This window comes from Lycium ferocissimum, chromosome 1 (genome assembly GCF_029784015.1).
Source record: "Lycium ferocissimum isolate CSIRO_LF1 chromosome 1, AGI_CSIRO_Lferr_CH_V1, whole genome shotgun sequence".
NCBI classification, from domain to species: Eukaryota; Viridiplantae; Streptophyta; class Magnoliopsida; order Solanales; family Solanaceae; genus Lycium; species Lycium ferocissimum.
In genome coordinates, this window is record NC_081342.1 from 6,677,894 (window position 1) to 6,700,572 (window position 22,679).

At 33.1% G+C, this 22,679-nt stretch overlaps 2 protein-coding genes across 3 annotated transcripts; both read left to right on the forward strand.

Annotated features, from left to right (window-relative positions):
- The first annotated feature begins 307 nt into the window (after positions 1-307).
- Positions 308-5,816, forward strand: LOC132037505 (actin-related protein 2/3 complex subunit 2B). Its single transcript, XM_059428066.1, has 10 exons — positions 308-516; positions 2,449-2,515; positions 2,629-2,836; positions 3,715-3,881; positions 4,195-4,272; positions 4,366-4,498; positions 4,761-4,852; positions 4,922-4,978; positions 5,131-5,182; positions 5,406-5,816. Exons 1-10 carry the CDS (start codon positions 458-460, stop codon positions 5,504-5,506), a joined length of 1,014 nt encoding a protein of 337 aa, XP_059284049.1. The 5' UTR covers positions 308-457; the 3' UTR covers positions 5,507-5,816.
- A 320-nt stretch (positions 5,817-6,136) lies between these two features.
- Positions 6,137-11,314, forward strand: LOC132037365 (actin-related protein 2/3 complex subunit 2B-like). Of its 2 annotated transcripts, XM_059427969.1 has the most exons (11): positions 6,137-6,799; positions 7,834-7,900; positions 8,127-8,334; positions 9,167-9,333; positions 9,661-9,738; positions 9,832-9,964; positions 10,227-10,318; positions 10,391-10,447; positions 10,597-10,648; positions 10,904-10,926; positions 11,001-11,314. In XM_059427969.1, exons 1-11 carry the CDS (start codon positions 6,600-6,602, stop codon positions 11,109-11,111), a joined length of 1,188 nt encoding a protein of 395 aa, XP_059283952.1. In that variant the 5' UTR covers positions 6,137-6,599; the 3' UTR covers positions 11,112-11,314. The 2 variants fall into 2 exon arrangements, with proteins under 2 accessions (XP_059283952.1, XP_059283887.1); XM_059427904.1 differs by having other exon boundaries at positions 6,140-6,799; positions 10,904-11,273.
- The last annotated feature ends 11,365 nt before the right edge of the window (positions 11,315-22,679 follow it).

Here is a 22,679-nt window from a genome sequence, read left to right on the forward strand (position 1 = left end):
GTCCCAACACCAGAATAAGATCCAAAAATCAATTTTCTTTTGATTAAGTACATTAGTTCCATAACTCAATAACTTAAATGTTAGATCTTCTTGATTGATTTGCACACATGCAACAAACCCAAGATTCAATAAGTGAAGACAATAATGACAAATAACACTCATAGTTCAGTAACCAGTACATAAAATCATAACATGATTATTAGCTGTTTCCTGATCTTTGAAGACAAGCATTGGCAGATGTGATCATATGGGCAGGGACAAAATGGAGGGGTGCTGTCTTGGTAGGTAAATAAGTTGCTTCAAAAGTTGCTTAACATGATTGCAAAATTTAAAAACTTGCATTTTACTCAAAAAAGTGAACTGCTATTACCGCAACTCATCAGTAAAAACCTGTTTTACATACTTTCATGAAATTCATTCTCCCTGCAAGATAAACACACAAGCTAACACACGGAGCATGGCGTGTTTCGAACGTGCATCGCCAGCATTGAAAGAGATTCTGCTCAGATTATACCGGTAAAATGAACTACTTCTTGTTCTTTGTACTTCAAGTCATGGTTCAAGATTTACTTCTCGATAAAGTAGACAAATATTCTTTTACCTGTAGAGGTTAACAAAACAAAGCATTTTACTAAATTAAATTATATATCTATCTTGAATAAGTTAGAATCATCACCTGTTCCAGAATGGCAGCCATAATATGAGCCATAACAACTTCTGTAATTTCAAGACCTAGTAAATAGGTTTTGTTTAATATTCGAGTTCAGTTCTAACTTCCAATTTCCATGGTAATTCTAGTCTGTCCTAGTGAACATTACTTTTTCACTAAAAGTTTCAAGATCACACTACTAGAAACTAAAATAAACTCAAGGTTGTGGCCTAGTGGTCAATGTAGTGGGGGAAGAACTATGAGGTCACAAGTTCAGATCAGCGGAAACAAAAACACTAGGTGATTTCTTTCCATCTGCCTAAGTCGTCTTTAGAAAAATCTAGAATAAAATTCACAGAACTTGTTTGAGAACATCTCATAAAGTAAAGAGGAGAATCTCATAAAGTAAAGAGGAGAAAGTACAAAACATAAGGCAATAGTACAGATTAAGCAGGAATCATTAGGTAAAGTGCAATTAAGTTTTTGCATAAATACAGGATTAGTGAACATTGCCGATGAATACGAATATATGAACATTTATGATGTGGGAAACACTAGGTATGTTGTTGTTATGATGTGGAAGTAGAATGAAATTGAGTGTGCAGAAAAAGGGTTATATTTGGCAGACAAGAGAAGGCGTTGTACAAGTAGAAGTCCAATTCTAGGACAACATTTATTTTTTGCACTATCAAATGTTGCTTTCAAGTTCAACAGTCCAGTTAGTGACAGCAATATTGAACAAACTTGAGGGAATGCCACTTTTTGTGACCACAAGCAAATATATTGGATTTACCAAAGTGCTCGAAAGAGATGAGATGAGCCAACCACCATATTCTCCGAGTTTGTGCTAAGTTGGTCCCGCTGCAGAAACAACATGCCATTATTTAGATTCATGCAACAAATTGAACTACTTCCTTATATAGTTATACATCAAGTTAGACTAGAATTTATGACTGAATAATCGTAATTTTAGGTTGATGAGGAGGGGGTGGGGGTGGAGGACAGGGTTAAGTTTGGGAAGAGGTATCGCTTGGGAGGTTTGCAAGTTCAGTCAGGTCCAACAGGGTGTTCAGGAAACTATCCAAGAAGGATATTTATAAGAAAATAGCAGCAATAATAACAACTACGTCTCAATCACAAGCTAGTTGGGCGGCCAGTATATGAATCCTAACTATCCATTTCACTCCACTTGGATCCGTACCATTACTATATTCAAGAGATTTATAGGAAACCTACAAAGAAAAGACACATCAATAACATCGAATAAACAGAGAGATCTGCTTTGGAACCTCCTTTTCTGAAGTCAAGAGGTTGACTACTACAGCCAATCTAGGTTAAGAGATGATGATTCCAGACTCAAAAAAAGTTAAAATAATTCTTTTATTTTCTGAAAACTTGGTGAATTACTTGAACCTTCCTCTAGTTTAGGAACAAAAAGGACCTCCCATTAGTTTAGCAAGACGAACTAGACCTCCCATTTCCAGTTCAAAAATTACAGAGATAATTCTTGCCAAACCGTAAATGACCGAATTCATTGAGATTCGACTGTTCCATTTCTCACTATTGAGAAAGACATTTTACAGTAGCCCAAAAACAAAACTATACAAAGTTGAAGTCCATTTAGTTTTGTTAAGCTTGAAAAAAATGGGTGTAAGTAATTCACCATTTTTCTACTAACTGAATTTTAAGCAGTCCTCAAATATTTTTTCTTCCTGGAGTGAATCTTAATTTCTTGAATAACACAGATGTAAAAAGTAAAACTCTTACAATGATCATGCTTTTTTATATTCTTGAGACAGAGATGAACGGGCCATTGATGCCGACCATCACCTTCATGAATTTGGGTCCGTTGAATATTACATTCAGGTAAGAGCAACAAGCAACCACTAGCACACATTAAATTTTTTCTGATATTCAACAACCCAAAATATGTGTGTTAAAGTTTTCATAACCTTTTTCTTTTTGAAATACTTTGTCAGTCATTGGTGTCAGATCCTGATCATACTTACTTATCAATATCAACCCCAATTCTGTCTCAAGCATTCTTGATCTCAACTCGGCTTTCACGTTACACTATAGCGAAGGTAAAAGCAATTAGTGCTGAAGTTGTGGAGATTGTTGAGCCTCCAAAAGAAGGATATCAGCTGACTTTACGACTCAATTTTGCTAAATTGCCGTATGGTAAAGGTTTGGAACTCCTCACATCAACTCTGCTCTTCCCCTCTCTTTTTCCTGTTCTAGAAACATCTCATATCGGTAGTGGAACAAAATTGAAATTCTTTCTTGTCAAGTAATTGGAGCTTTGTAAACTTAAAATCACATTTTTCTTGGTGCTAGAACAGCTTCAGTTAAGACTAACTCTCTGTGGATGCAAAGAAATTGGATGTTGGAGGTTTACTAAGCAGTTCTATTTAAGTATTTCTTTCGGCAACAATAAACTGCACACCAAGAAACTACAGAAGAAATAAGAAGAGGGAAGAAGGAGCTTGATGGAGAGTCATGTCTACAAAATTTCAGAACAGGGAAAGACTCATGTTTGCATAGTTGATTAAAGTAATAAGACTAGTAATCAAGTTTACTGCCAAAAAAAAAAAAAAAAAAAAATGGAGAAAAGATAATAGTACCTGTCTTTAGATACATGTTTCTGTTTGTTATTACTGAAACCAAGCCCGTCCAGTATTCTAGATCTTCAAACTAAAATGAGCAAATGATGTAAACGTACTGAAACCGGGAATTATTTATCGTAAAAGAGAATGCACAGAAAATGCTTTCTACATCATCGTAACAAACTGGATCAAGTAAATAGTAGAAATAGTCCCAAGAAATCCCAGCAAATAGATAGATGCAAGTTAAAACAAACTCAGATACATTAATGTTGCTTCCTAGAAAAGATCTGAATTATCTGCCATCTTCATTTAATACTATTACGACGACTTTTTTTAGTATATTCAATCTCAATTCACTAAAATTTTCCCCCTTCTGTAACAAATCAACATTACAACTTTGATAGTATTCCACACCACAGTGGTGCTCATAAAATTTGTGTTGTCTTTTGTTCTTTTCAGAGTCGATAAAAGTGATCACAGACATTGCTGCTGTGCAAGGTGTAATCCTGAGTTCTCAGCTGGAAGAAATGCTGATGAATGTGAACTCACAAGATGTGGCTCAAGGGATGTACAAACCAATCAAACTTGTTTATCACCCAAGAGAGCCGTTTTATGTCATTAAACAGGTACTTCACGTTATGTGATAACTTTGTTTAATCACCATTGCTGAAAATATAATTCCAAATTTAAGGATAGATGAACACACTGAAAATACAATTCCAAATTTTAAAATGCATTATATGGCAGCCATAAATGCTGTAACCCTTTGTGATGATCAATTAGTTAATTTAGCATTCAAGTAGCAATACTCAAAATCATGCTCCAAAAAGTGGGAAAATAATGTAGAAAAAACTTCCTTTCTAAAATCTGAAATTTGTTTGACAGAATAAAGCCTCATGCTTCATGCTTCTTAATATGTAAACTCCACATTTGTGACAGCCCCAGAAAATCACGGCAGTCTTCCCAATGCGTTTTAAGGATAAAACAGATGTGATTATAGCAACAGCTTTCTTCCAGGTGACACAATTTTATAACATGTACGACTCTGTAACTTTAGAGCATGTATCACTTTGTTCAAGCGTTGAGGATAACTGACAGTTTCCCCAGCAGGAACTCATGGATGTTGCAAATTCAAAAGCATGTGCCAAGGCACCCCATTGCATCTGGTCCCCTATTCCACCTCCTGAGCTAAGAGGAGAAGCAATTGAAGACTTAAGCACAAATGGGGGATTTGTTTCTTTTGGTATCAACTTAAGTTCTATTAACACCTCACATGTATACACAAATTACTGTTGCTCTAAAATAAATGAAACCTTTGATAATGGCAAAAGAAAAATATTGATGTTACTTCAGCTTTGGAGAAGAAAACAGACTCCAAAAACTTCCTGAACATGAGTGATGATTTGAAACAGACATTTAAAAAGAGAAAAGGTCTACTTGTAAACTTGCAAGATCTTGGAATTGGATTTGGCCTGATATTTACCTTTTTACCATGGCGTTCACAGATATCACATCCCGTCATATTGAACGGAAAAGGCTAGACAAGACTGTGTGGAACCTTCTGAATTTTTACGCATTTGTCAAAAATCATGTAAAGGTAAGAAAATCCTTTGAGTGATAGCATTATAACTATTAAAATCTTATGTCTATATTCTGCACCAAACAGAGCACTCGAGGATTCATACAAAGAAGGATGAGAACATGTCTGAAGAGCCTGGTTGAGGTAAACCACTATATCTAATATTCACCAGGAGCGGCACATTATAATTCATGAAGTATAAACAGTAGAAAAATTCTCTTACTCTCCACATTCTGAGATGTTAATTTTGCACAAATACGCAAAGTGATGAACTACTATCTGATCACAACTTGCAGGTCTTAGAGAAAATGGGATTTCAAGATGACCAACAGATTAAAGAGGTGAAAGGTATGACTCTTTGACTTTGAGGTCAACATATATTTGAATAGAAAACCTAAAGAGAACTTAACAACCAACTAACAGCACAAAAGGATTTATGATGTTTATGCACATATAATGAAAGACATTCTATTAGCTTGGACCCACTTACCTTCCATATTTCTTTTTTTTTTCTTTTCTTTTTTAACCGTTTTGCTAACTATATACGTCCTTTTTATTTTACTTCATGCAGGATACAAGCGCATGAAAAAGTTGGTAAATTTCCCAAAATTCAAAATACTCAGATGTAGAAGTGCTTTCACCAGTAAACTTAAGAGGATTCGTTCGAGATAAAATCCATGGGTTCGGCCGTTTTCATCAAAAATGGTTGACATTCCCCAGCTTCTCCTCCAAGACAAAATACAGAAAGCTGGAAAAAGATATTTCTCTTCAACATTAGGATAGTTAGACCTCAAAAGGGACTATCCTTTAATCAGGATAGTTGTTACACTCTAGCATGTAAAACACCTTTGCATTTGTCACTTTCTCAAATATTGTCAATACATATTGATACCCGTGTACTATGTACAAATATTAAAGCACAATAAACGAGTTGGTTAGCAGTTGTTTTATACTTCTATCACAGGTTAAACCAAGATTTGCATATCACTCTAGCTGTTAAGTAAGAAAGTTTCTTTTCTATTTGATGATCAACAGTTTGAAGGTGATTATTTAGTGCAACTGTCCATAAACATTAGATCAATTTGCTAACTTCTTACCATGGAACGGGTACCTACTCATAACTATTCCACTAACAGTTAAAATTGCAACAAAATACTATTATATGATTTATATATGCGATCTATATATACAAGAATCATTAAAATATGTAATGGGTTCAGAACTGTTACAATATGATTTGCATTATTTTTAAATATGTAATGGGTTCAGTGTTAATAACCTTAATGGTTGAACCTATTGAGTTTAAATTCTGAATTGACCTGTCTCCAAACCACCTTTGTCCATTTAAGAGAGAGAAAAATTATCCCAGAGTAAATTGAAATAAGAAAAAATAGCAATTCATTAAGAAAGACAAGAAGATCTCAATTGTATGGGAAGTTGGTCCCAACACCAGAATAAGATCCAAAAATAAATTTTCTTTTGATTAAGTACATTAGTTCCATAACTCAATAACTTAAATGTAGAATGAGATCTTCTTGATTGATTTGCACACATGCAACAAACCCAAGATTCAGTAAGTGAAGACAATAATGATAATAAGACTCCTAGTTCAGTAGCCAGTACATAGAATCATAACATGATTATTATTTGTTTCCTGATCTTTGAAGACAAGCATTGGCAGATATTATCATAAGGGCTGAGAGACAAAAGGGAGGGGTGCCATTTGTCTTGGTAGTCAAACAAATTGCTTCAAAAGTTGCTAAACATGATTGCAAAATTTAGAAACTTGCATTTTACTCAAAAAAGTGAACTACTACTACACAACTCATCAGTAAAAACCTGTCTTACATACCTTCATGAAGTTCATTCTACCATCAAGATCAACACACAAGGTAACACACGGAGCATGGCGTGTTTCGAACGTGCATCGCCAGCATTGAAGGAGATTCTGCTCAGATTATACCGGTAAAATGAACTACTTGTTATTTGTACTTCAAGTCATGTTTTTACTTCTCAATAAAATAGACATATTCTTTTCCTGTACAGTGCTGATCATAGTGTACGATGTGTCTAGTATTCAAGATCACTTCCGATTTTCATGAAAATTTTCAAGATCACATTATTAGAAACTGAAATTAAATTCACAGAACATGTTGGAGAACATCTCATACGTAAAAAGGAGAAAGTACAGAACATAAGGATATTGTACAGATTAAGCAGGAATCATTAGGTGAAGTATAATTACGTTTTCAATACAAATACAGGATCAGTGAACATTGACGATGAATAAGAATTTATGTATAGTTATGATGTGGAAGTGGATAGAAATTGAGTGTGCAGAAGGGTTGTATTTGTCAGACAAGAGAAGGTGTTGTACAAGTAAAATTCCAATTCTAGCACAACATATGTTATTTGCACTATCAAATGTTGCTTTCAACAGTCCAGTTAGTCAGCAATATTTGAGCAAAGCAAATTTTTCAATTTACCAGTTTTCAAAAAAAAAATATTGAGCAAATTTAAGGGAATGCCACTTTTTTGCTCACAAGCCAGGTACACTGGACTTACCAAAGTGCTTGAAGGAGATGAGCCAACAGCGATATTCTCGAAGTTTGTGCGAAGTTGGTCCCGCTGCAGAAACAACATGCTGTTATAAATCATAGTCATGCAACACATTAATTGGAACTACTTCCTTTTATAGATATGCATTAAGTTAGACTAGAAATTAGACTGAATAAGGGCGATTTTAGACAAGGTAAAGACACTATTGAGAAATACATTTTAGATAGTCCAAAAACAAAACTATACAAAGTTGAGGTCCATTTAGTATTGTTAAGCTAGAATAAGTGTAAGTAATTCAACTTAGATTTTACTAACTGAACTTTAAGCAGTCCTTAAATGTTTTTCTTCCTACAGTGAATCTTAAGTTCTTGAATAACACATGTAAAAACTAGAACTCTAGCAATGAACATGCTCTTTTTTTTTTTTTTTTCTTGAGACAGAGATGAACGGATCATTGATGCCGACCATCACCTTCATGAATTTGGGTCCGTTGAATATTACATTCAGGTAAGAGCAACAGGCAATTACAAACACACGATCCATGGCTGATTGAAATTCATGGCACAAAAGACAAGGCTTGTCTTAAGGAAGATCCTTCGGATAGAAGAACAATTTAAGTAATTAATTTTATATTAAAAAAAAGAACTCCAAGTTGAGAAATGCATTTTATAACAATCCAAAATATGTGTGATAAAGCTTCCATAACTTTTATCTTTTCAAAATATTTTATCAGTCCTTGGTGTCAGATCCTGATCATACCTACTTATCAATATCAACCCCAATTCTGTCTCAAGCATTCCTGATCTCAACTCGGCTTTCACGTTACACCATGGAGAAGGTAAAGGCAATTAGTGCTGAAGTTGTGGAGATTGTTGAGCCTCCAAAAGAAGGATATCAGCTGACTTTACGACTCAATTTTGCTAGATTGCCGTATGGTAAAGGTTCGGAACTCCTCACATCAACTCTGCTTCCCTCCACCCCCCACCCCCACACACACACACATTTTTCCTGTTCTATTCTCAGAAGTAGAATGATAGATCATGTAATAAACAATTAAATTTGGCATCACAAGCCAAAAAGAGAACCATTATAGTGGTCAGCTACTTCCAGTTTGTTATAATAATCGTAGATCGGTAGTGTAACAATATTGAACTTCTTTCTTGTCAGGTAATTTGATATAAATTTATAATCACATCTTTCTTGCTGCTAGAACAGTTTCAGTTAAGATTACTCTGTGTCGATGCAAAGAAATTGAACGTTGGAGGTTTATTGAGCAGTTTTAACTAAATATTTCTTTCGGAAAAAATAAGCTTCACAGAATCAAGAAACTTAAGAAGACGGAAAAAAAGGACAGAAGGAGGAGCTAAATGGAGAGTCATGCCTACAAAAATTCGAACAGGAACACTCATGTTTGCCTAGTTAATTAACAAAATTCTAGTCAAGTTTTAAGCAAAAAAAAAAAAAAAGAAAGGAAAATAGAAATGGAGCAAAGAAAATAAATACCTGTCTTTAGATACACGTTTCAGTTGGTTTTTACTGAAACCAAGCCATCCAATATTCAAGATCTTCAAACTAAAAAGAGCAAATTCCCAGAAGAGATTTGAATTATCTGCCATCTTCATTGTATGCTGTTCAGACAATTTGGTTTTGGATATTTCAAATTCAAATCACTAAAATTTTCCCCACTTCTGTACAAATCAACATTTACAACTTTGATAGTATTCCACACTGCAGTGGTGCTCATAAAATTGTGTTGCCTTGTTTTCTTTTCAGATTCGATAAAAACGATCACAGACATTGCTGCTGTGCAAGGTGTAATTCTGAGTTCTCAGCTGGAAGAAATGCTGATGAATGTGAATTCACAAGATGTGGCTCAAGGGATGTACAAACCAATCAAGCTTGTTTATCACCCAAGAGAGCCTTTTTATGTCATAAAACAGGTACTCCGTATTATGTGAAACTTTTTTCAATCACACCATCACTGAAAATACAATTTCTTTAGAAGGCACTAGAAGCATATTGAAATCATATTCTAAACTACGCCATATAATACTTCCAAACTACTGCATATAGCTGCTGCATTATGCTGAGTTCAAAATATGGCACATGAACAGGCAACAGCTATATCGGCATATTAAAAGGAACTTGAATGAAGACAGATAATTCGACAAAAAAAATGTAGAGAAAAAATCCTTCCTAAATATGAGATTTGTTTGAGAGGATACAGCCTCATGCTTCTTAATATGTGAACTCCACATTTGTGACAGCCCCAGAAAATCACGGCAGTCTTCCCAATGCGTTTTAAGGATAAAACAGATGTGATTATAGCAACAGCTTTCTTCCAGGTGACACAATTTTATAACATGTACGACTCTGTAACTTTATAGCATGTATCACTTTGTTCAAGCATTGAGGATAACTGACAGTTTCCCCAGCAGGAACTCATGGATGTTGCAAATTCAAAAGCATGTGCCAAGGCACCCCATTGTATCTGGTCCCCTATTCCACCTCCTGAGCTAAGAGGAGAAGCAATTGAAGACTTAAGCACAAATGGAGGATTTGTTTCTTTTGGTATCAACTTAAGTCCTATTAACACCTCACATGTACAGACAAATAACTGTTTCTCTAAAATAAATGAAACACTTGATAATGGCAAAAGTAAAATATTTATGTTACTTCAGCTCTGGAGAAGAAAACAGACTCCAAAAACTTCCTAAACATGAGTGATGATTTGAAACAGACATTTAAAAAGAGAAAAGGTCTACTTGTAAACTGGCAAGATCTTGGAATTGGATTTGGCCTGATATTTACCTTTTTACCATGGGATTCACAGATATCACGTCGCGTCATATTGAAGGGAAAAGGCTAGACAAGACTGTGTGGAACCTTCTGAACTTTTACGCATTTGTCAAAAATCATGTAAAGGTAAAAAAGATTCTTTTAGAGTGATAGCATTATAACTATTAACATCTTATGTCTATATTCTGCACCAAACAGAGCACTCGAGGATTCATACAAAGAAGGATGAGAACATGTCTGAAGAGTCTGGTTGAGGTAAAGCAATAGATCAAATATTCACCAGGAGTAGCACATTATAGTTCATGAAGTATAGACAGTAGAAAAACTCTCTTACTCTCTGCATTGTGAGATGTTAATTTTGCCAAAATACGTGAAGTGATAAACTATCTGATTGCAACTTGCAGGTCTTAGAGAAAACGGGACTTCAAGATGACCAACAGATTAAAGAGGTGAAAGGTATGAATCTTCGACTTTGAGGTCAACAACATATATTTGAATAGAAAACCTAAAGAGAACTTAACAACCAAATAACAGTACAACAGGATTTATGATGTTTATGCACATAAAATGAAAGACCATAAATTCTATTAGCTTGGACCCACTTACCTTCCATATTAATTGCTTTTCTTTCTTTTTTAACTGTTTTGCTAACTCTATACGTCCTTTTTATTTTACTTTCTGCTCACATTGTTTTAACCAACATTCATGCAGGATACAAGCGCATCAAAAAGTTGGTAAATTTCTCAAAATTCAAAATACTCAGACATAGAAGTGCTTTCACCAGTAAACTTAAGAGGATTCCTTCGAGATTAAAAATCCATGGGTTCGACCGTTTTCGTCGAAAATGGTTGACATTCCCCAGCTTCTCCTCCAAGACAAAATACAGAAAACTGGAAAAAGATATTTCTCTTCAACATAATTAGGATAGTTGACGTCAAAAGGGACAAAAATATCCTTTAATCAGGATAGTTGACACTCTAGCATGTAAAACACCTTTGTATTTCAAATGTTGTCAATACATATTGATACCCGTGTACTATGTACAAATATTAAAGCACCATAAATGAGTTGGTTAGCAGTTGTTTTACACTTCTATCATAGATTAAACCCAGATTTGCATATTACTCTAGCTGTTAAGTAAGAAAGTTTCTTTTCTATTTGATGATCAACAGTTTGAAGGTGATTATTTAGTGCAACTGTCCATAAACATTAGATCAATTTGCTACCCTCATAACATGGAACAGCTACTTACTCATAACTATTACACTATCAGTTAGGCATTAGCTTTGATTTCCTTTAACATAAACATCTATTGACGGATGACAAAGTACGTGATGTTTTTCTCTTTTTTCTTTTCCAAATGAAACAAAAATACATAAATGTGACTTTATATATGCTGTATATCTATAAATACAAGAATCCTGAAAAGAAAGGTAAATTGTTCAGACTCTTGACACATTTGAAAATATTGAAGATGAGGTTTATGCACATGTATTTTGATGAGCGGTCACATTTAGAAACTGAGCGCATGTACACAAGACTAGAAGTCAGTCTCCCTTGGCATCGGCATGAAAGAAAAAAGTGAGGTTTGCATACATACCTCCAACCATCTAAGGAGAGACAAATGTTATACCTGAAAATAGTATTGATGGCTTTTGAAGCAATATCAGGTAACACAAGCAATAGTGTCCTCAATCTATCTAAGACGTTGCAGAATTTCCAGATTTTGGCAGAGATACTTAGGTATAAAGTGAGGGAATTCCCAACTAGCTATTTGGCTCATCTATAGGGAGCTAGCCACAAAGCTATGGATATTTGGTAAGGGGTAGCGGCGAAATTTGATAGAAGGTCCACACAAGGGAAGAAGATATCTCTCCATTAGGGAAAAGACTCAAAGTTTCTAACAGTGTGTTGACAGCATTTTTAGATGTTTTATGTCCTTGTTTCCATTCCTGCTAAGGTTTATTAGGGATTGACAACATAAGGAAAAATTCAGTAGCAAGGAAATATTAATCAACATAAATACCATCTGATAAAGTGCAGTGTAGTACTGAAACCACGGGAGGAATGGGGTCTCAGATCGATAACCCACAAAATCTTTTTAATTGGCTGTGAAGATAAAATTATCAAGTGAAAGCTTTATTGATGATTGGGAGGTACAAAGGCTGATTTTGTTGCTAAAAGAGCTGGAGGAAGGGGGCGGTATAGCAGGGAGGTCAGATCATTTACAGTAATAGCATATTACCAGAACATGATTCAACATAGGAGAGCTGAGAAAGAATGTCATGAAACTCTGGAAGAATAAAAAGGCCCTACAAAAGTATTCTATCAGGTAGGATTGCTATGCCTGAAGCTTGTCTAACACTAGAAATTATGGATAATATTTGCATAACATATATTACTTTATTAAATATACGGAAAAGGCTCAAATATGCCATTGAACTATCAAAAATGGCTCATTTATGCCACTCGTCAATACTTTGGCTCATATATGCCATCGAACTATCGGAAATGGCTCATTTATGCCACTCATCAATAGTTTGGCTCATTTATGCCATCGCCCGTTACCAAAATGACTCATCCATGCCATTTTTCATTGACGCCGGTTTTATAATACCAGATATGAAACGTGGCCTCCAATTAGAGGCAGTGGCGGAGCCACAGTGTCGAAGACGGGTTCGGCCGAACCCACAAGCTTTTGTTCAAACCTTATATTTGCTTTAAGAAATTTGTGTAATATGTATAAATTAGTAATTTAGAACCCAGTAACTTAAAGATTTGAATTTGGAACCCACAAACCTCAAATTCTAGCTCCGCCTATGATTAGAGGTCTACGTCATTTAATAAACCAGCCCAATTTTAAATCCCAAATTAATAAAAAATACGACCCATACACCCAAGCCACCCACAACCATAATCTAGTGGGAGGTCACGTATCATATCTGGTATTGTAAAACTGGCGTTAATGAAAAATGGCATGGATGAGTCATTTTGATAACGGGCGATGGCATAAATGAGCCAAACTATTGATGAGTGGCATAACTAAGTCATTTCCGATAGTTCGATGGCATAAATGAGCCAAACTATTGATGAGTGGCATAAATGAGTCATTTTCGATAGTTCGATGACATATTTGAGCCTTTTCCGTTAAATATAATAGTAATAATAATATTTGGTAACAAATTACTCCCTAAAGGCTAGATTTCGTATGAATTTGTTTACCTGGTGTAAACTCTCTTCTGTATATAGCATAGAACAGTTCTTGGATTTTGCCAACTCCCTATTTCTAGTCCAATTCTTATGTATTGCAGCTAAAAAAAAATCTCTTTTTCTTCCCATTTACTTTTGTTATTTCGCATCTTCTGATACCTTCAATGACTCTTCTTACTTCATAAAAAAGAACTGTGTAACAAATGCTAAGGGGTTTAGGGAATTATATTGGTGTAAGAGATACTACTTTTTTGAGCTGGATAGTTAAGACTCAAAACATTAGTCTTTGAAGTATCTTTGTACTAAAGACAAGATCGTACTTTGACTCACGAAGTTCTTTCTTTGCTACCAGCATTTTGCCATTAACAACCAAATGAATATACAAATATAGAAAGACAACAATAACATAATGAACTATAGAAACTCTGCTTTCATTCAATAATAAGTGTCAGAAATGAAAACTTTCATGCTAGTAAAGTACATTGGAAAAGACATAGAAGCTCAAGAGAAACAAAAGACTAGAATTTCCTATATAAGATTAAAAGAAACATCTGCAAATTCAAAACTTACAAGGAAACCATTTCTGTAGTTTCTTTTCGAATCCTGCTCTATCAAAGAACATCTAAAATTTCTCATTCTAACTCTAATTCAGGAAGCGGACGCATCAACACACCTTCTGATCCAACTTGTGCTAGCAACGGTCCACTTGTATCGCCACATCTCATCCTCTTATTCCGATTCAACAACGCAAACAACCCAAAGCTCATAATCATCACCACAACAACGTGCACTATAAACAACAGATCCATCAATGCAGTTCCCCTCAACTTATTCTCCTCAAGATCACACTTAACATCATTCTTTCCCTTAGCTAACCCCACCAAAAGACTCTCACATCCCTCTAAAGAAAACATATCAGTATACAACAACCCAACTTGCAAAACCCAAGTCCCTTTCAACACAAGTATACAAGAAAACAAAAACTCCACAAAGAAACAAGATTGTTTCACTGCTAAACACAAACAACAACCAGCACAAACAAATGCTAATTCACCCAAATGTCCATACATATCACCACTAAGACCAACAAGTCCTTTCCCATTCATCAAGAATTCAACAGCAAAACAAACCCCACCAAAACTATAAACCAAACTATCAAGAATTGCATAAAGATCAAAACTTTCTTTAACTATAATCAAAATCAATAATACCCAAAAGAAGAAAATGACTAAAGATTGTTGCAAGAATGAGAATTTATATGTTACATTGTTGCCTGAAAAAGCTAAGAACAAAAATACATGAGAAAAAGAGGCAATTGGAAGGATTATAAGAAGAGAGTATAAATCAAGATTTTTTAATTTTGGTTCTGAGAAATACCATGTTTTTGATCTGTAAAGTGATGGGTTTTTGAGATAATTGCATATGCAACAAACAAGACGCCTAATGCCTAGTGTAAAAAGAATAAGGAATGCTGAAAAATGGGTTGCTAATGACATCTTAATTGTATAAGAAATGTGATGATTTTGAATGTTTTTAAGGTTTGATGAGATTAAGGAGAAATGTTCATCAATGGTGATGTTTTTAGCAAAAGTCAATACCTGAAAATCTTAACGCCGGCTACCTTAAAAAATTGAAGAAAATTGCTTTGGGCTGCAAATAATACATTCTTTTATCTATATTATATATTAAAAATCACATTCGTTACCCATCTATAGCAGAAATAATTTCTAATTTTTTGCCAATTAAAAAATCTAAACAAATCATTTAAATTACACATGGCATTTTATTAAAAATTATTTTTTTAAATAATTTGAAAATTAAATTATTTAAATAAATGCTTTTTTAAAAAATTAATTATAATATTTATTAAAAAAAAAATTTAGATTTCATGATTTTAGGACACTTTAACAAAAAAAAAAAAAAAAAAAAGAACTTAAAAGGGATTTTTTTTTCAAAATCTGTGTTTTATTGATGATTATTTTTTTCCAAAAAGTGTGGAAAACCCGTGTTTAAAAAACAAATCCAGAAAACAATTTTTTTAAATCTAGAAGAAAACCATGGACAAATATTTTACTTAAAAAATTTAGTGATTTAAAATATCCAAATTTTAATAAAAAAAATTCAATTTTCCATATTTAAAAAAAAATCACTTTTCAAATTTTAAAAGAGGTTAATAAAAATCATAAAAAAGGGGCTTTTATCTTTCCAGATTTTGAAAATCGACTAGTAATAAAATGACATGTAATGTTATTTGTTCAAAGAAGATAAATAAATGCCGTTACTATTTTTATCCAAATAATGAAGGTATTTTTAGATATTTTCTAATAGTTCAATTAAATTTTTAACATAATATTCGGGATTGTAAAAGTTTTGCAAACATAATGGACTATTAATGGAGGGGATTTTGAATCAAACACAATTTTTTGGTCTTTTTCTAGATAAAATATTATATTAAAAGACAAATTTAAAAGTTAAATTATTTAAATGACTTTTTAAAAAATTAATTACAACATTTATTAAAAACACCTACAAACAGCCACCGTCTCAAAGCCCGAACTTAAAAGGTCGTATCCTATTGATTATGTTTGCTAAGCCGTTACAAGACAACAAAGTGAAAAAAAATTCCATTCTTCATTTTGAAAGAGGTATGATCATATTTTATCTTTCCCGTTTCATTCTGGTATGTATTTGTTTAAGACTAAAAATAACATATTGATCCAAAGATACAAAAATAGATGTTTTTAGGAGGGGATGTTCACAATTTCGATAAAATAAATAATAAAAGTAAATAGTTAGATGAATTTCATTCATTTTTTCAGTAAAAATTTTAGTACTTGCTTTGCTCTCTCGCAACACTTCTATGTCTAGCAAAGTATATAAATTAGGGATAATCTCATAGACCTCCCTTCAAGTCTTACTTCGTAACACTACCTTCCTCGTGTTTTACGATATTTCCTCCTTCATTTTGATTTATTTTTTGTAATAATTCTTTTAACATATTTATCATTAAACAAAAAGAATTACAATTGAACTAATTTACCCTTTTCTAATATTAAACTCTTCTTTGAGTTATTAATTTATTAAGTTTATCAAAGTTCCTTATTTGACAAATCTTTAGAATAATTTGAGGGTGATATCTTTGTTGGAGAATACCGAGAGTTCCGTGCCTGATTTTTTCTTTTCTCATTTGATTGCTAAATGCTACCCAAGCAGGTACATTAATATCATTTGAGTCTAGATTCAATTTGTTCTAAAGAGTTCTTATTTGCGTTTTCAATTGAGTAAGAAGAAGATCCCAATTTATTTGTGTTCCATTCCTTAATTATCACTCCCTCCGTTTAACTGATATTTTTAGTTTGGACACACCCCTTAAGAAATTATTTACTCTAGAAAATAATAAGTTTTTTTACTAACTTATTTTTAATTAAATTTCTTGATGAAGAAGTACGGTATTTAATGGTTTCTTGGTAGGTACAACTCCACTAATTTAAATAAGGGTCAACTTGGAAGAAATTTTTTTATGCTTTCTTGATTTTGATTTTGAGATCACTTTCTGAATATCATTGGTATAGGAACAACTAACGCATAGAGTACATTCAATTTTAACCAAAAAAAAGAAGAAGAGTACATTCAATTGTAATCAGGCTCCATTATCCAATATTCGAGAAAAGGACAAAAATAGTCCCTAAATATAGTAGGTTCAAAATAGTCCCCTTAACTATGCAAATTTTTTTATGTTTGCCACAAGTTAACATAAATAGTCCCTTTATGCACTTAACGGGTTTAGAGGTACACATTATTAAAGAAACGATCAAATACCTCGGGACGAAATCGACGGACATTGGATTATAGGAACATAATGTCGAAAGTAAAAAACACAAAGACCGACGGACTCGTCGATTAAAACAGGGAATCCATCACTAGACTTTACAAATAAATAGAAATAGCAAAAAAAAAAGTTGTCACTACCAAAAACAAGCAAAAAACGACGGACGGAAACCGATGGATAAATCGAGTGACACTATTTTTTTTTTTATTGTTTTTATGAAAACCAACGGAAGTCCATCGGTTATTTTTGAGGAAAAATGCGCGGAAACTATTTTTTTTCAAAAAAGAATCACTTGTATTTATTTTTCTCGAGTTTTCGGAAAAACGAATCTAGTGTATTTTCTTTTAGCGAATGGACTTCCTCGATTTAAATCGACAAAGTCCATCGGTCTTTGTGTTCCGAGACACTATTTTCTAACATTATCAAGTCTGTAGTTTTTTCCTCAGTTTTTTCCTATAACCGACTAACGTCCTTCGGTTTTGTCCCGAGTTATTTGACCGATCTAGAGTTCTCGCTAATTTTTTTTATGCTTCTCTCTAACAAACGAGTTCGATGAATATTTTGTCGAGACTAAAGCCTGTTTTGGAGAACTTAAAGGACCAAAACCGTTAAGTGCATACTTAAGGGACTATTTTGAACATAATACCATTTATGTTAACTTGTGGCAAACTTAAAGGACCAAAACCGTTAAGTGCATAGTTAAGGGACTATTTTGAACCTACTATCATAGTTAAGGGACTATTTTTATCCTTTTCTTTCCAATATTCAAATCATCGTATTTGTAAGAATTTTCATTTAAAACTCGGTCCCAGATTTTGGATCTACCCTGCTATGTCCGTTACAAACGTCATTATTGTGTGTATGCTCTCTCAATGTATAATGTGAAATCACTATGCTCCACATATATCACAACTAGAAACAGAGATTTTTCCCAACCAGAACCAGTGAAAAATTTGTGATATAAAATATGATTTTCCTACCTCATTGCCATCGAACCAACTCATTGAGAAAACGCATGGAGGAAAACAGGTCCCTATTAAAACGCTGGGAAACTTTATAATATTTTCATGTGAAAACACTGTTATTTTTTTCTATTCTCAGTGTTTCAATCAAAATATCTATGAGAATAGTCACTAAACATTTTTCGTGGGAAAATAATGATTTTTTTTGTAGTGCATAGGTGTATCTATGGTGTTGATCATATAACATATAGAGTAATTAAATAAATTAAAAGTGTGTTCTAACAGTTTGAATTATTAAATGAGTTTGTAACACAATTCAACATATTATTAGAGCAAAAAGGTCATGAGTTCAAATCACATTATCGCCATTTTGATCGGAACGGATTAGAGTTACAAAAAGAAGCGAAATATCATCTTGTCCGTCACTATTTTTTAAATCCCATTTTGGATGATCTAAAGTGTTTCCAGTTTCCCACTGTCCATCACTTCAAACTTCAAAATGAAACACCTGTTATCCTCCTGCTTCTCTTTGAATTTATATAAAAAGAGAAAAAGTTCAAATACGCCACTGAAATTAGAGATTACTCAAGTATGTCATCTGTTAATATCTAGGGTAAAATACACCCCTATCGTTATAAATTGGCACATATGTCCTTATTCACTAATGGCGGAAGTTTTTCAACACGTGACCTTTTTACGAGAGAAAAGATTCAAATTTACCCTTAGATTTTGTGAAATGGTCTAGATTTGTGTCTGAACTTTGCAAAATTAGGCTTATTATATCCACGGCAGCAAAATCGTCTTCATGAACACTCAAAACCTCCAACCGTAATGTCACTATTCCCTAAGCGCAAATTAACCACTCTCAAGCCCCAAAGTCATCCCAAATATAACTCAAACAATGTAACTATTAGCACCACCAAGTTAAATTTTACCCTTTGTTGGAAACTCTATCAACGCAACTCCATCAACGATCCTTCTCAGATCACCAGTACTAATTTCAAAGCTCCACATCAACCTCCTAATGTTAAAATAAACCTATGTATACAATATTTAACTTCTAAATCCTTTGCAACAATATTATGGCGGTTAAAGATGGGTTATAGCGATTGAGGATTGTTGGGTAAAATTGTGGCATGTAAAAAAAATAGTAAAGACGACAATGTGAGAGAGACGTTTGAATGAGATGGTTTTTATGTGGAATTTTGTGTGCGCAGTACGTGAGTGTCATCGCGATGAAGTGGTGGTGCATTAACAACATTATTCGGCATACATGCAACGCACTTGGCGTGAAACTAGTATTATTAAAAATAGATACCTTAAGTTTGATGTTCTGTTACTTTTCTCTAAAAGTGTGATTGTCCAAAATTTGTTAAGTTGGAGGTTTTTCTTTTTCTTTTTTTTTGCAGTTTATAAGTAGAGAGGTCTTTAAGTAAAATTATTTAAATGAAACAAAATACTTATTATTATTATTAAAGGGTCAAATATATCCCTCTACTACCCGATTTAACTTAAAAAAACTCATGCCCGACCCGCAAATTAAATTCTTTCCACCCAAATATACCCACCACCACTACAACCGACCCAACACAACCACCACCACCACAACCAATAAATTCTTCATAACCATCCTTAACCATGTCCTCGAACATCATTAATTGAACAAAACAAAAAAGATCATTCAATCTCAGTAAATATAGTATTGAATATCATATGCGAAATACCAGAGAAAGCATGATTGTCATCAATCAAACACGATTATTATAATATTTCACCCTTTATAAAATACTTAGGTATCCAACGGAGAGCTTTGGCTTGGAGCAAACTGAGATAAATTTCTTCAAGTATCACTGTATCACATATCCAGGTAGCTAGCAACATTAAAATCAATAAAAAATGAAAGCTTTAGGCTCAAAAAGGCTAGAAAATCCCGCCACAAGCCTCCTTTCTAAACAACGGTCCTCCAATCTAAAATTAAAAACTAAAAACCAACAATCTCTTGAAGTTTTAGGCACAAAACAATTGGGATTGTAGTTAAAGATGGTTATGAAGAATTTACTTGGTTGTGGTGGTGGAAGTGGTGATGGTGGATGTGTTGGGTCGGTTGTAGTCTTCGGGTATATTTGGGTGGAAGAATTTAATCTGCGGACGGGGCGGGTAGGGCATGGGTTTTTTTTTTAAGTTAAATTGGGTAATTAATGGTGGAATGGAATTAGGGGTATATTTGTGTACTTTCTTAACGAAAGGGGTATATTTATCTACTTTGACTAACGAAAGGGGTATATTTATCTACTTTGACTAACGAAAGGGGTATATTTACCTACTTTGACTAACGGAAGGGATATATTTACTTACTTTGACTAACGGAGGATATCTTTAATTATTAAATTAAAGTAAAGGGGTATATTTGACCCTTTTCCCTTAATTTTATCATATAAAAAAATCAAGAATGATCCATGGTGGGCAAAACAGCCATTTAGCTCACTCATTTGAGGCCATTTTAGATATTTGTTAAGATATTTAATAGATTAACGTGTCTTCTAATCCTGACATTAGTGATCCACTTCGTCTTTAGACTATTTCACTCACTCATAACTTTCATCTCTCGATTGCTCTATTTTTCCAATGCTCTTTCTTGACTCAATGCTTTTTTCGATTTCTTTTGCTATGGTGAATTCATAAACACATTGATTTGACAATATAGTTTGAATAAGTGATGAACTTGTCCCTTTAGCTTAAAGTAGTCCTAGTATTTTTTCTTCTTGATATTACTGAAAGAGAATTTAAAGTTTATAGTGTTAGAATTTTATCAACTAGTGTTAATTTATTATCTAATTCTTACTTAAAAATCTCAGCTTTATTGATCCATCCCAATATCTAACAATAAATTGGAAGAAATGTTAAAAGATGTGGAAGACGAACAATATTTTAATTTGGCGATCACACCTTTTGTACAAAAGTTAATCTGACGATCACAGTGGAAAGAACTTTTTTAGTTGGATAGATTTTATTTGATGAAATCATTGAAAACTTGTAGTTACTGTTTTAACATCCCACCTAATAGCACGCAAAGAATTTTCTTTTTAGTTTCTTTCTTAAATCTTTATTCTCATTCAATATCACTTGGTAACATACACAAAAATAAAAAATCTTTGAAATCAAAGAAAATAAATTGTAATGTCAGAGCCGTTTGAATGGCACAACAATCATAACTACATAGTTTGAGATACAAACAAACTGAATAATATTCAAACAAATAATAAAACATAATAATCAAATAAAAAATATAATTGATAACGTTTAAATTATCTATTTTCACTTTATTGTTAGGCATTTTCACATGTTAGCAATGATAAACCTTAAAATGTTTTCAGTTCCTTAAAATATTCAAGTGAAATAACTATTGTATGCAAAAAAATTATTTCAGTTGTTGGATTTTCTGCACTTTTACTCATCAATTCACACAAAAGATGATGCTAAACTATTATATATGTACGTCTTAATTTTTCTATTCACCAAATGGAAATAGAATAAATTGAACAATTATATTATCAATTTGCAATTTACAAATTATTTATAAATCGTTAAGGTTGAATCATGTACCACTTTACACTGCGTTCTAAAATTTGAACTTGGACATTCAAGAAGAATTCTTTTTGAAAATGCGGATTCCTCATCTAAAACACTATTCCGTAAGAAAAAATTACAAATATAATAGTGTCCTAGTGTTAATTTTTCAGTAAAAAAGGAAAAAAAAAAGAAAAAAAAAAAAGAACATTTAACAAAAAAATTAAAAAAAATCTATGTCAAACAAATAATTCAAAAAATTGACTATGTCAAACAAAAAAATGACCTTCCAAAACCATTCATCTGCAAAATAGTTCAAACAGAAGAACCAATTCGTAACCTTGCATCATACCAGGGCAAGAATTGAAAAATGAAGACCAATATGAATTTCAAGCATAAGCTTAATTAGGGTTTTTGGTAGATGAAAATGGTAGATATGTCAAAATAATTGTGCAAAGGATGATATGTACTTTCGGGAAAGAAAAAGTTGCATAAAATAACTTTCTCATTCGCCCCGAAATAAACTCTATCAAGCAAATTTCCATGGCGTAATCCAAAATCATGCAATATCTCCAGCCTCGAAAGTATTTGCCTGTAGACTTAGGAAACAAAACAATAAACAAAAGTTTGAAAAAATTTGAAACAGCTATGAAGGATAAACATTTTATAAACTTACTTAAACTTCTCTTTGAAGTTAACTCCAACTCCAATACAATTTCCACCAAAACTCTTCCACATATCATTCTTTTGGTCGTCATTCAGCCAAATACCTATGATTTTGGTGCCTCCTTTTGATGCAATTAAATTAATCATTGATAAGGTGCTCAAGAGAATCCAAAAAATATTCGAATAATAGCATTGTTTCGACTGATTACTTGTTGGTTTCAATTTGAAAATTTTAATCTTTGCTTTGTGTTTT

Coding starts and splice junctions, on each gene's coding strand:
- LOC132037505 (XM_059428066.1), top strand. CDS start 458: ATGGCGTGTTTCGAACGTGCATCGCCAGCATTGAAAGAGATTCTGCTC. Junction 2,516..2,628: donor CCGTTGAATATTACATTCAG/GTAAGAGCAACA, acceptor ATACTTTGTCAG/TCATTGGTGTCAGATCCTGA. Junction 2,837..3,714: donor TAAATTGCCGTATGGTAAAG/GTTTGGAACTCC, acceptor TGTTCTTTTCAG/AGTCGATAAAAGTGATCACA.
- LOC132037365 (XM_059427904.1), top strand. CDS start 6,600: ATGATTGCAAAATTTAGAAACTTGCATTTTACTCAAAAAAGTGAACTA. Junction 7,901..8,126: donor CCGTTGAATATTACATTCAG/GTAAGAGCAACA, acceptor ATATTTTATCAG/TCCTTGGTGTCAGATCCTGA. Junction 10,448..10,596: donor GTCTGAAGAGTCTGGTTGAG/GTAAAGCAATAG, acceptor TGCAACTTGCAG/GTCTTAGAGAAAACGGGACT.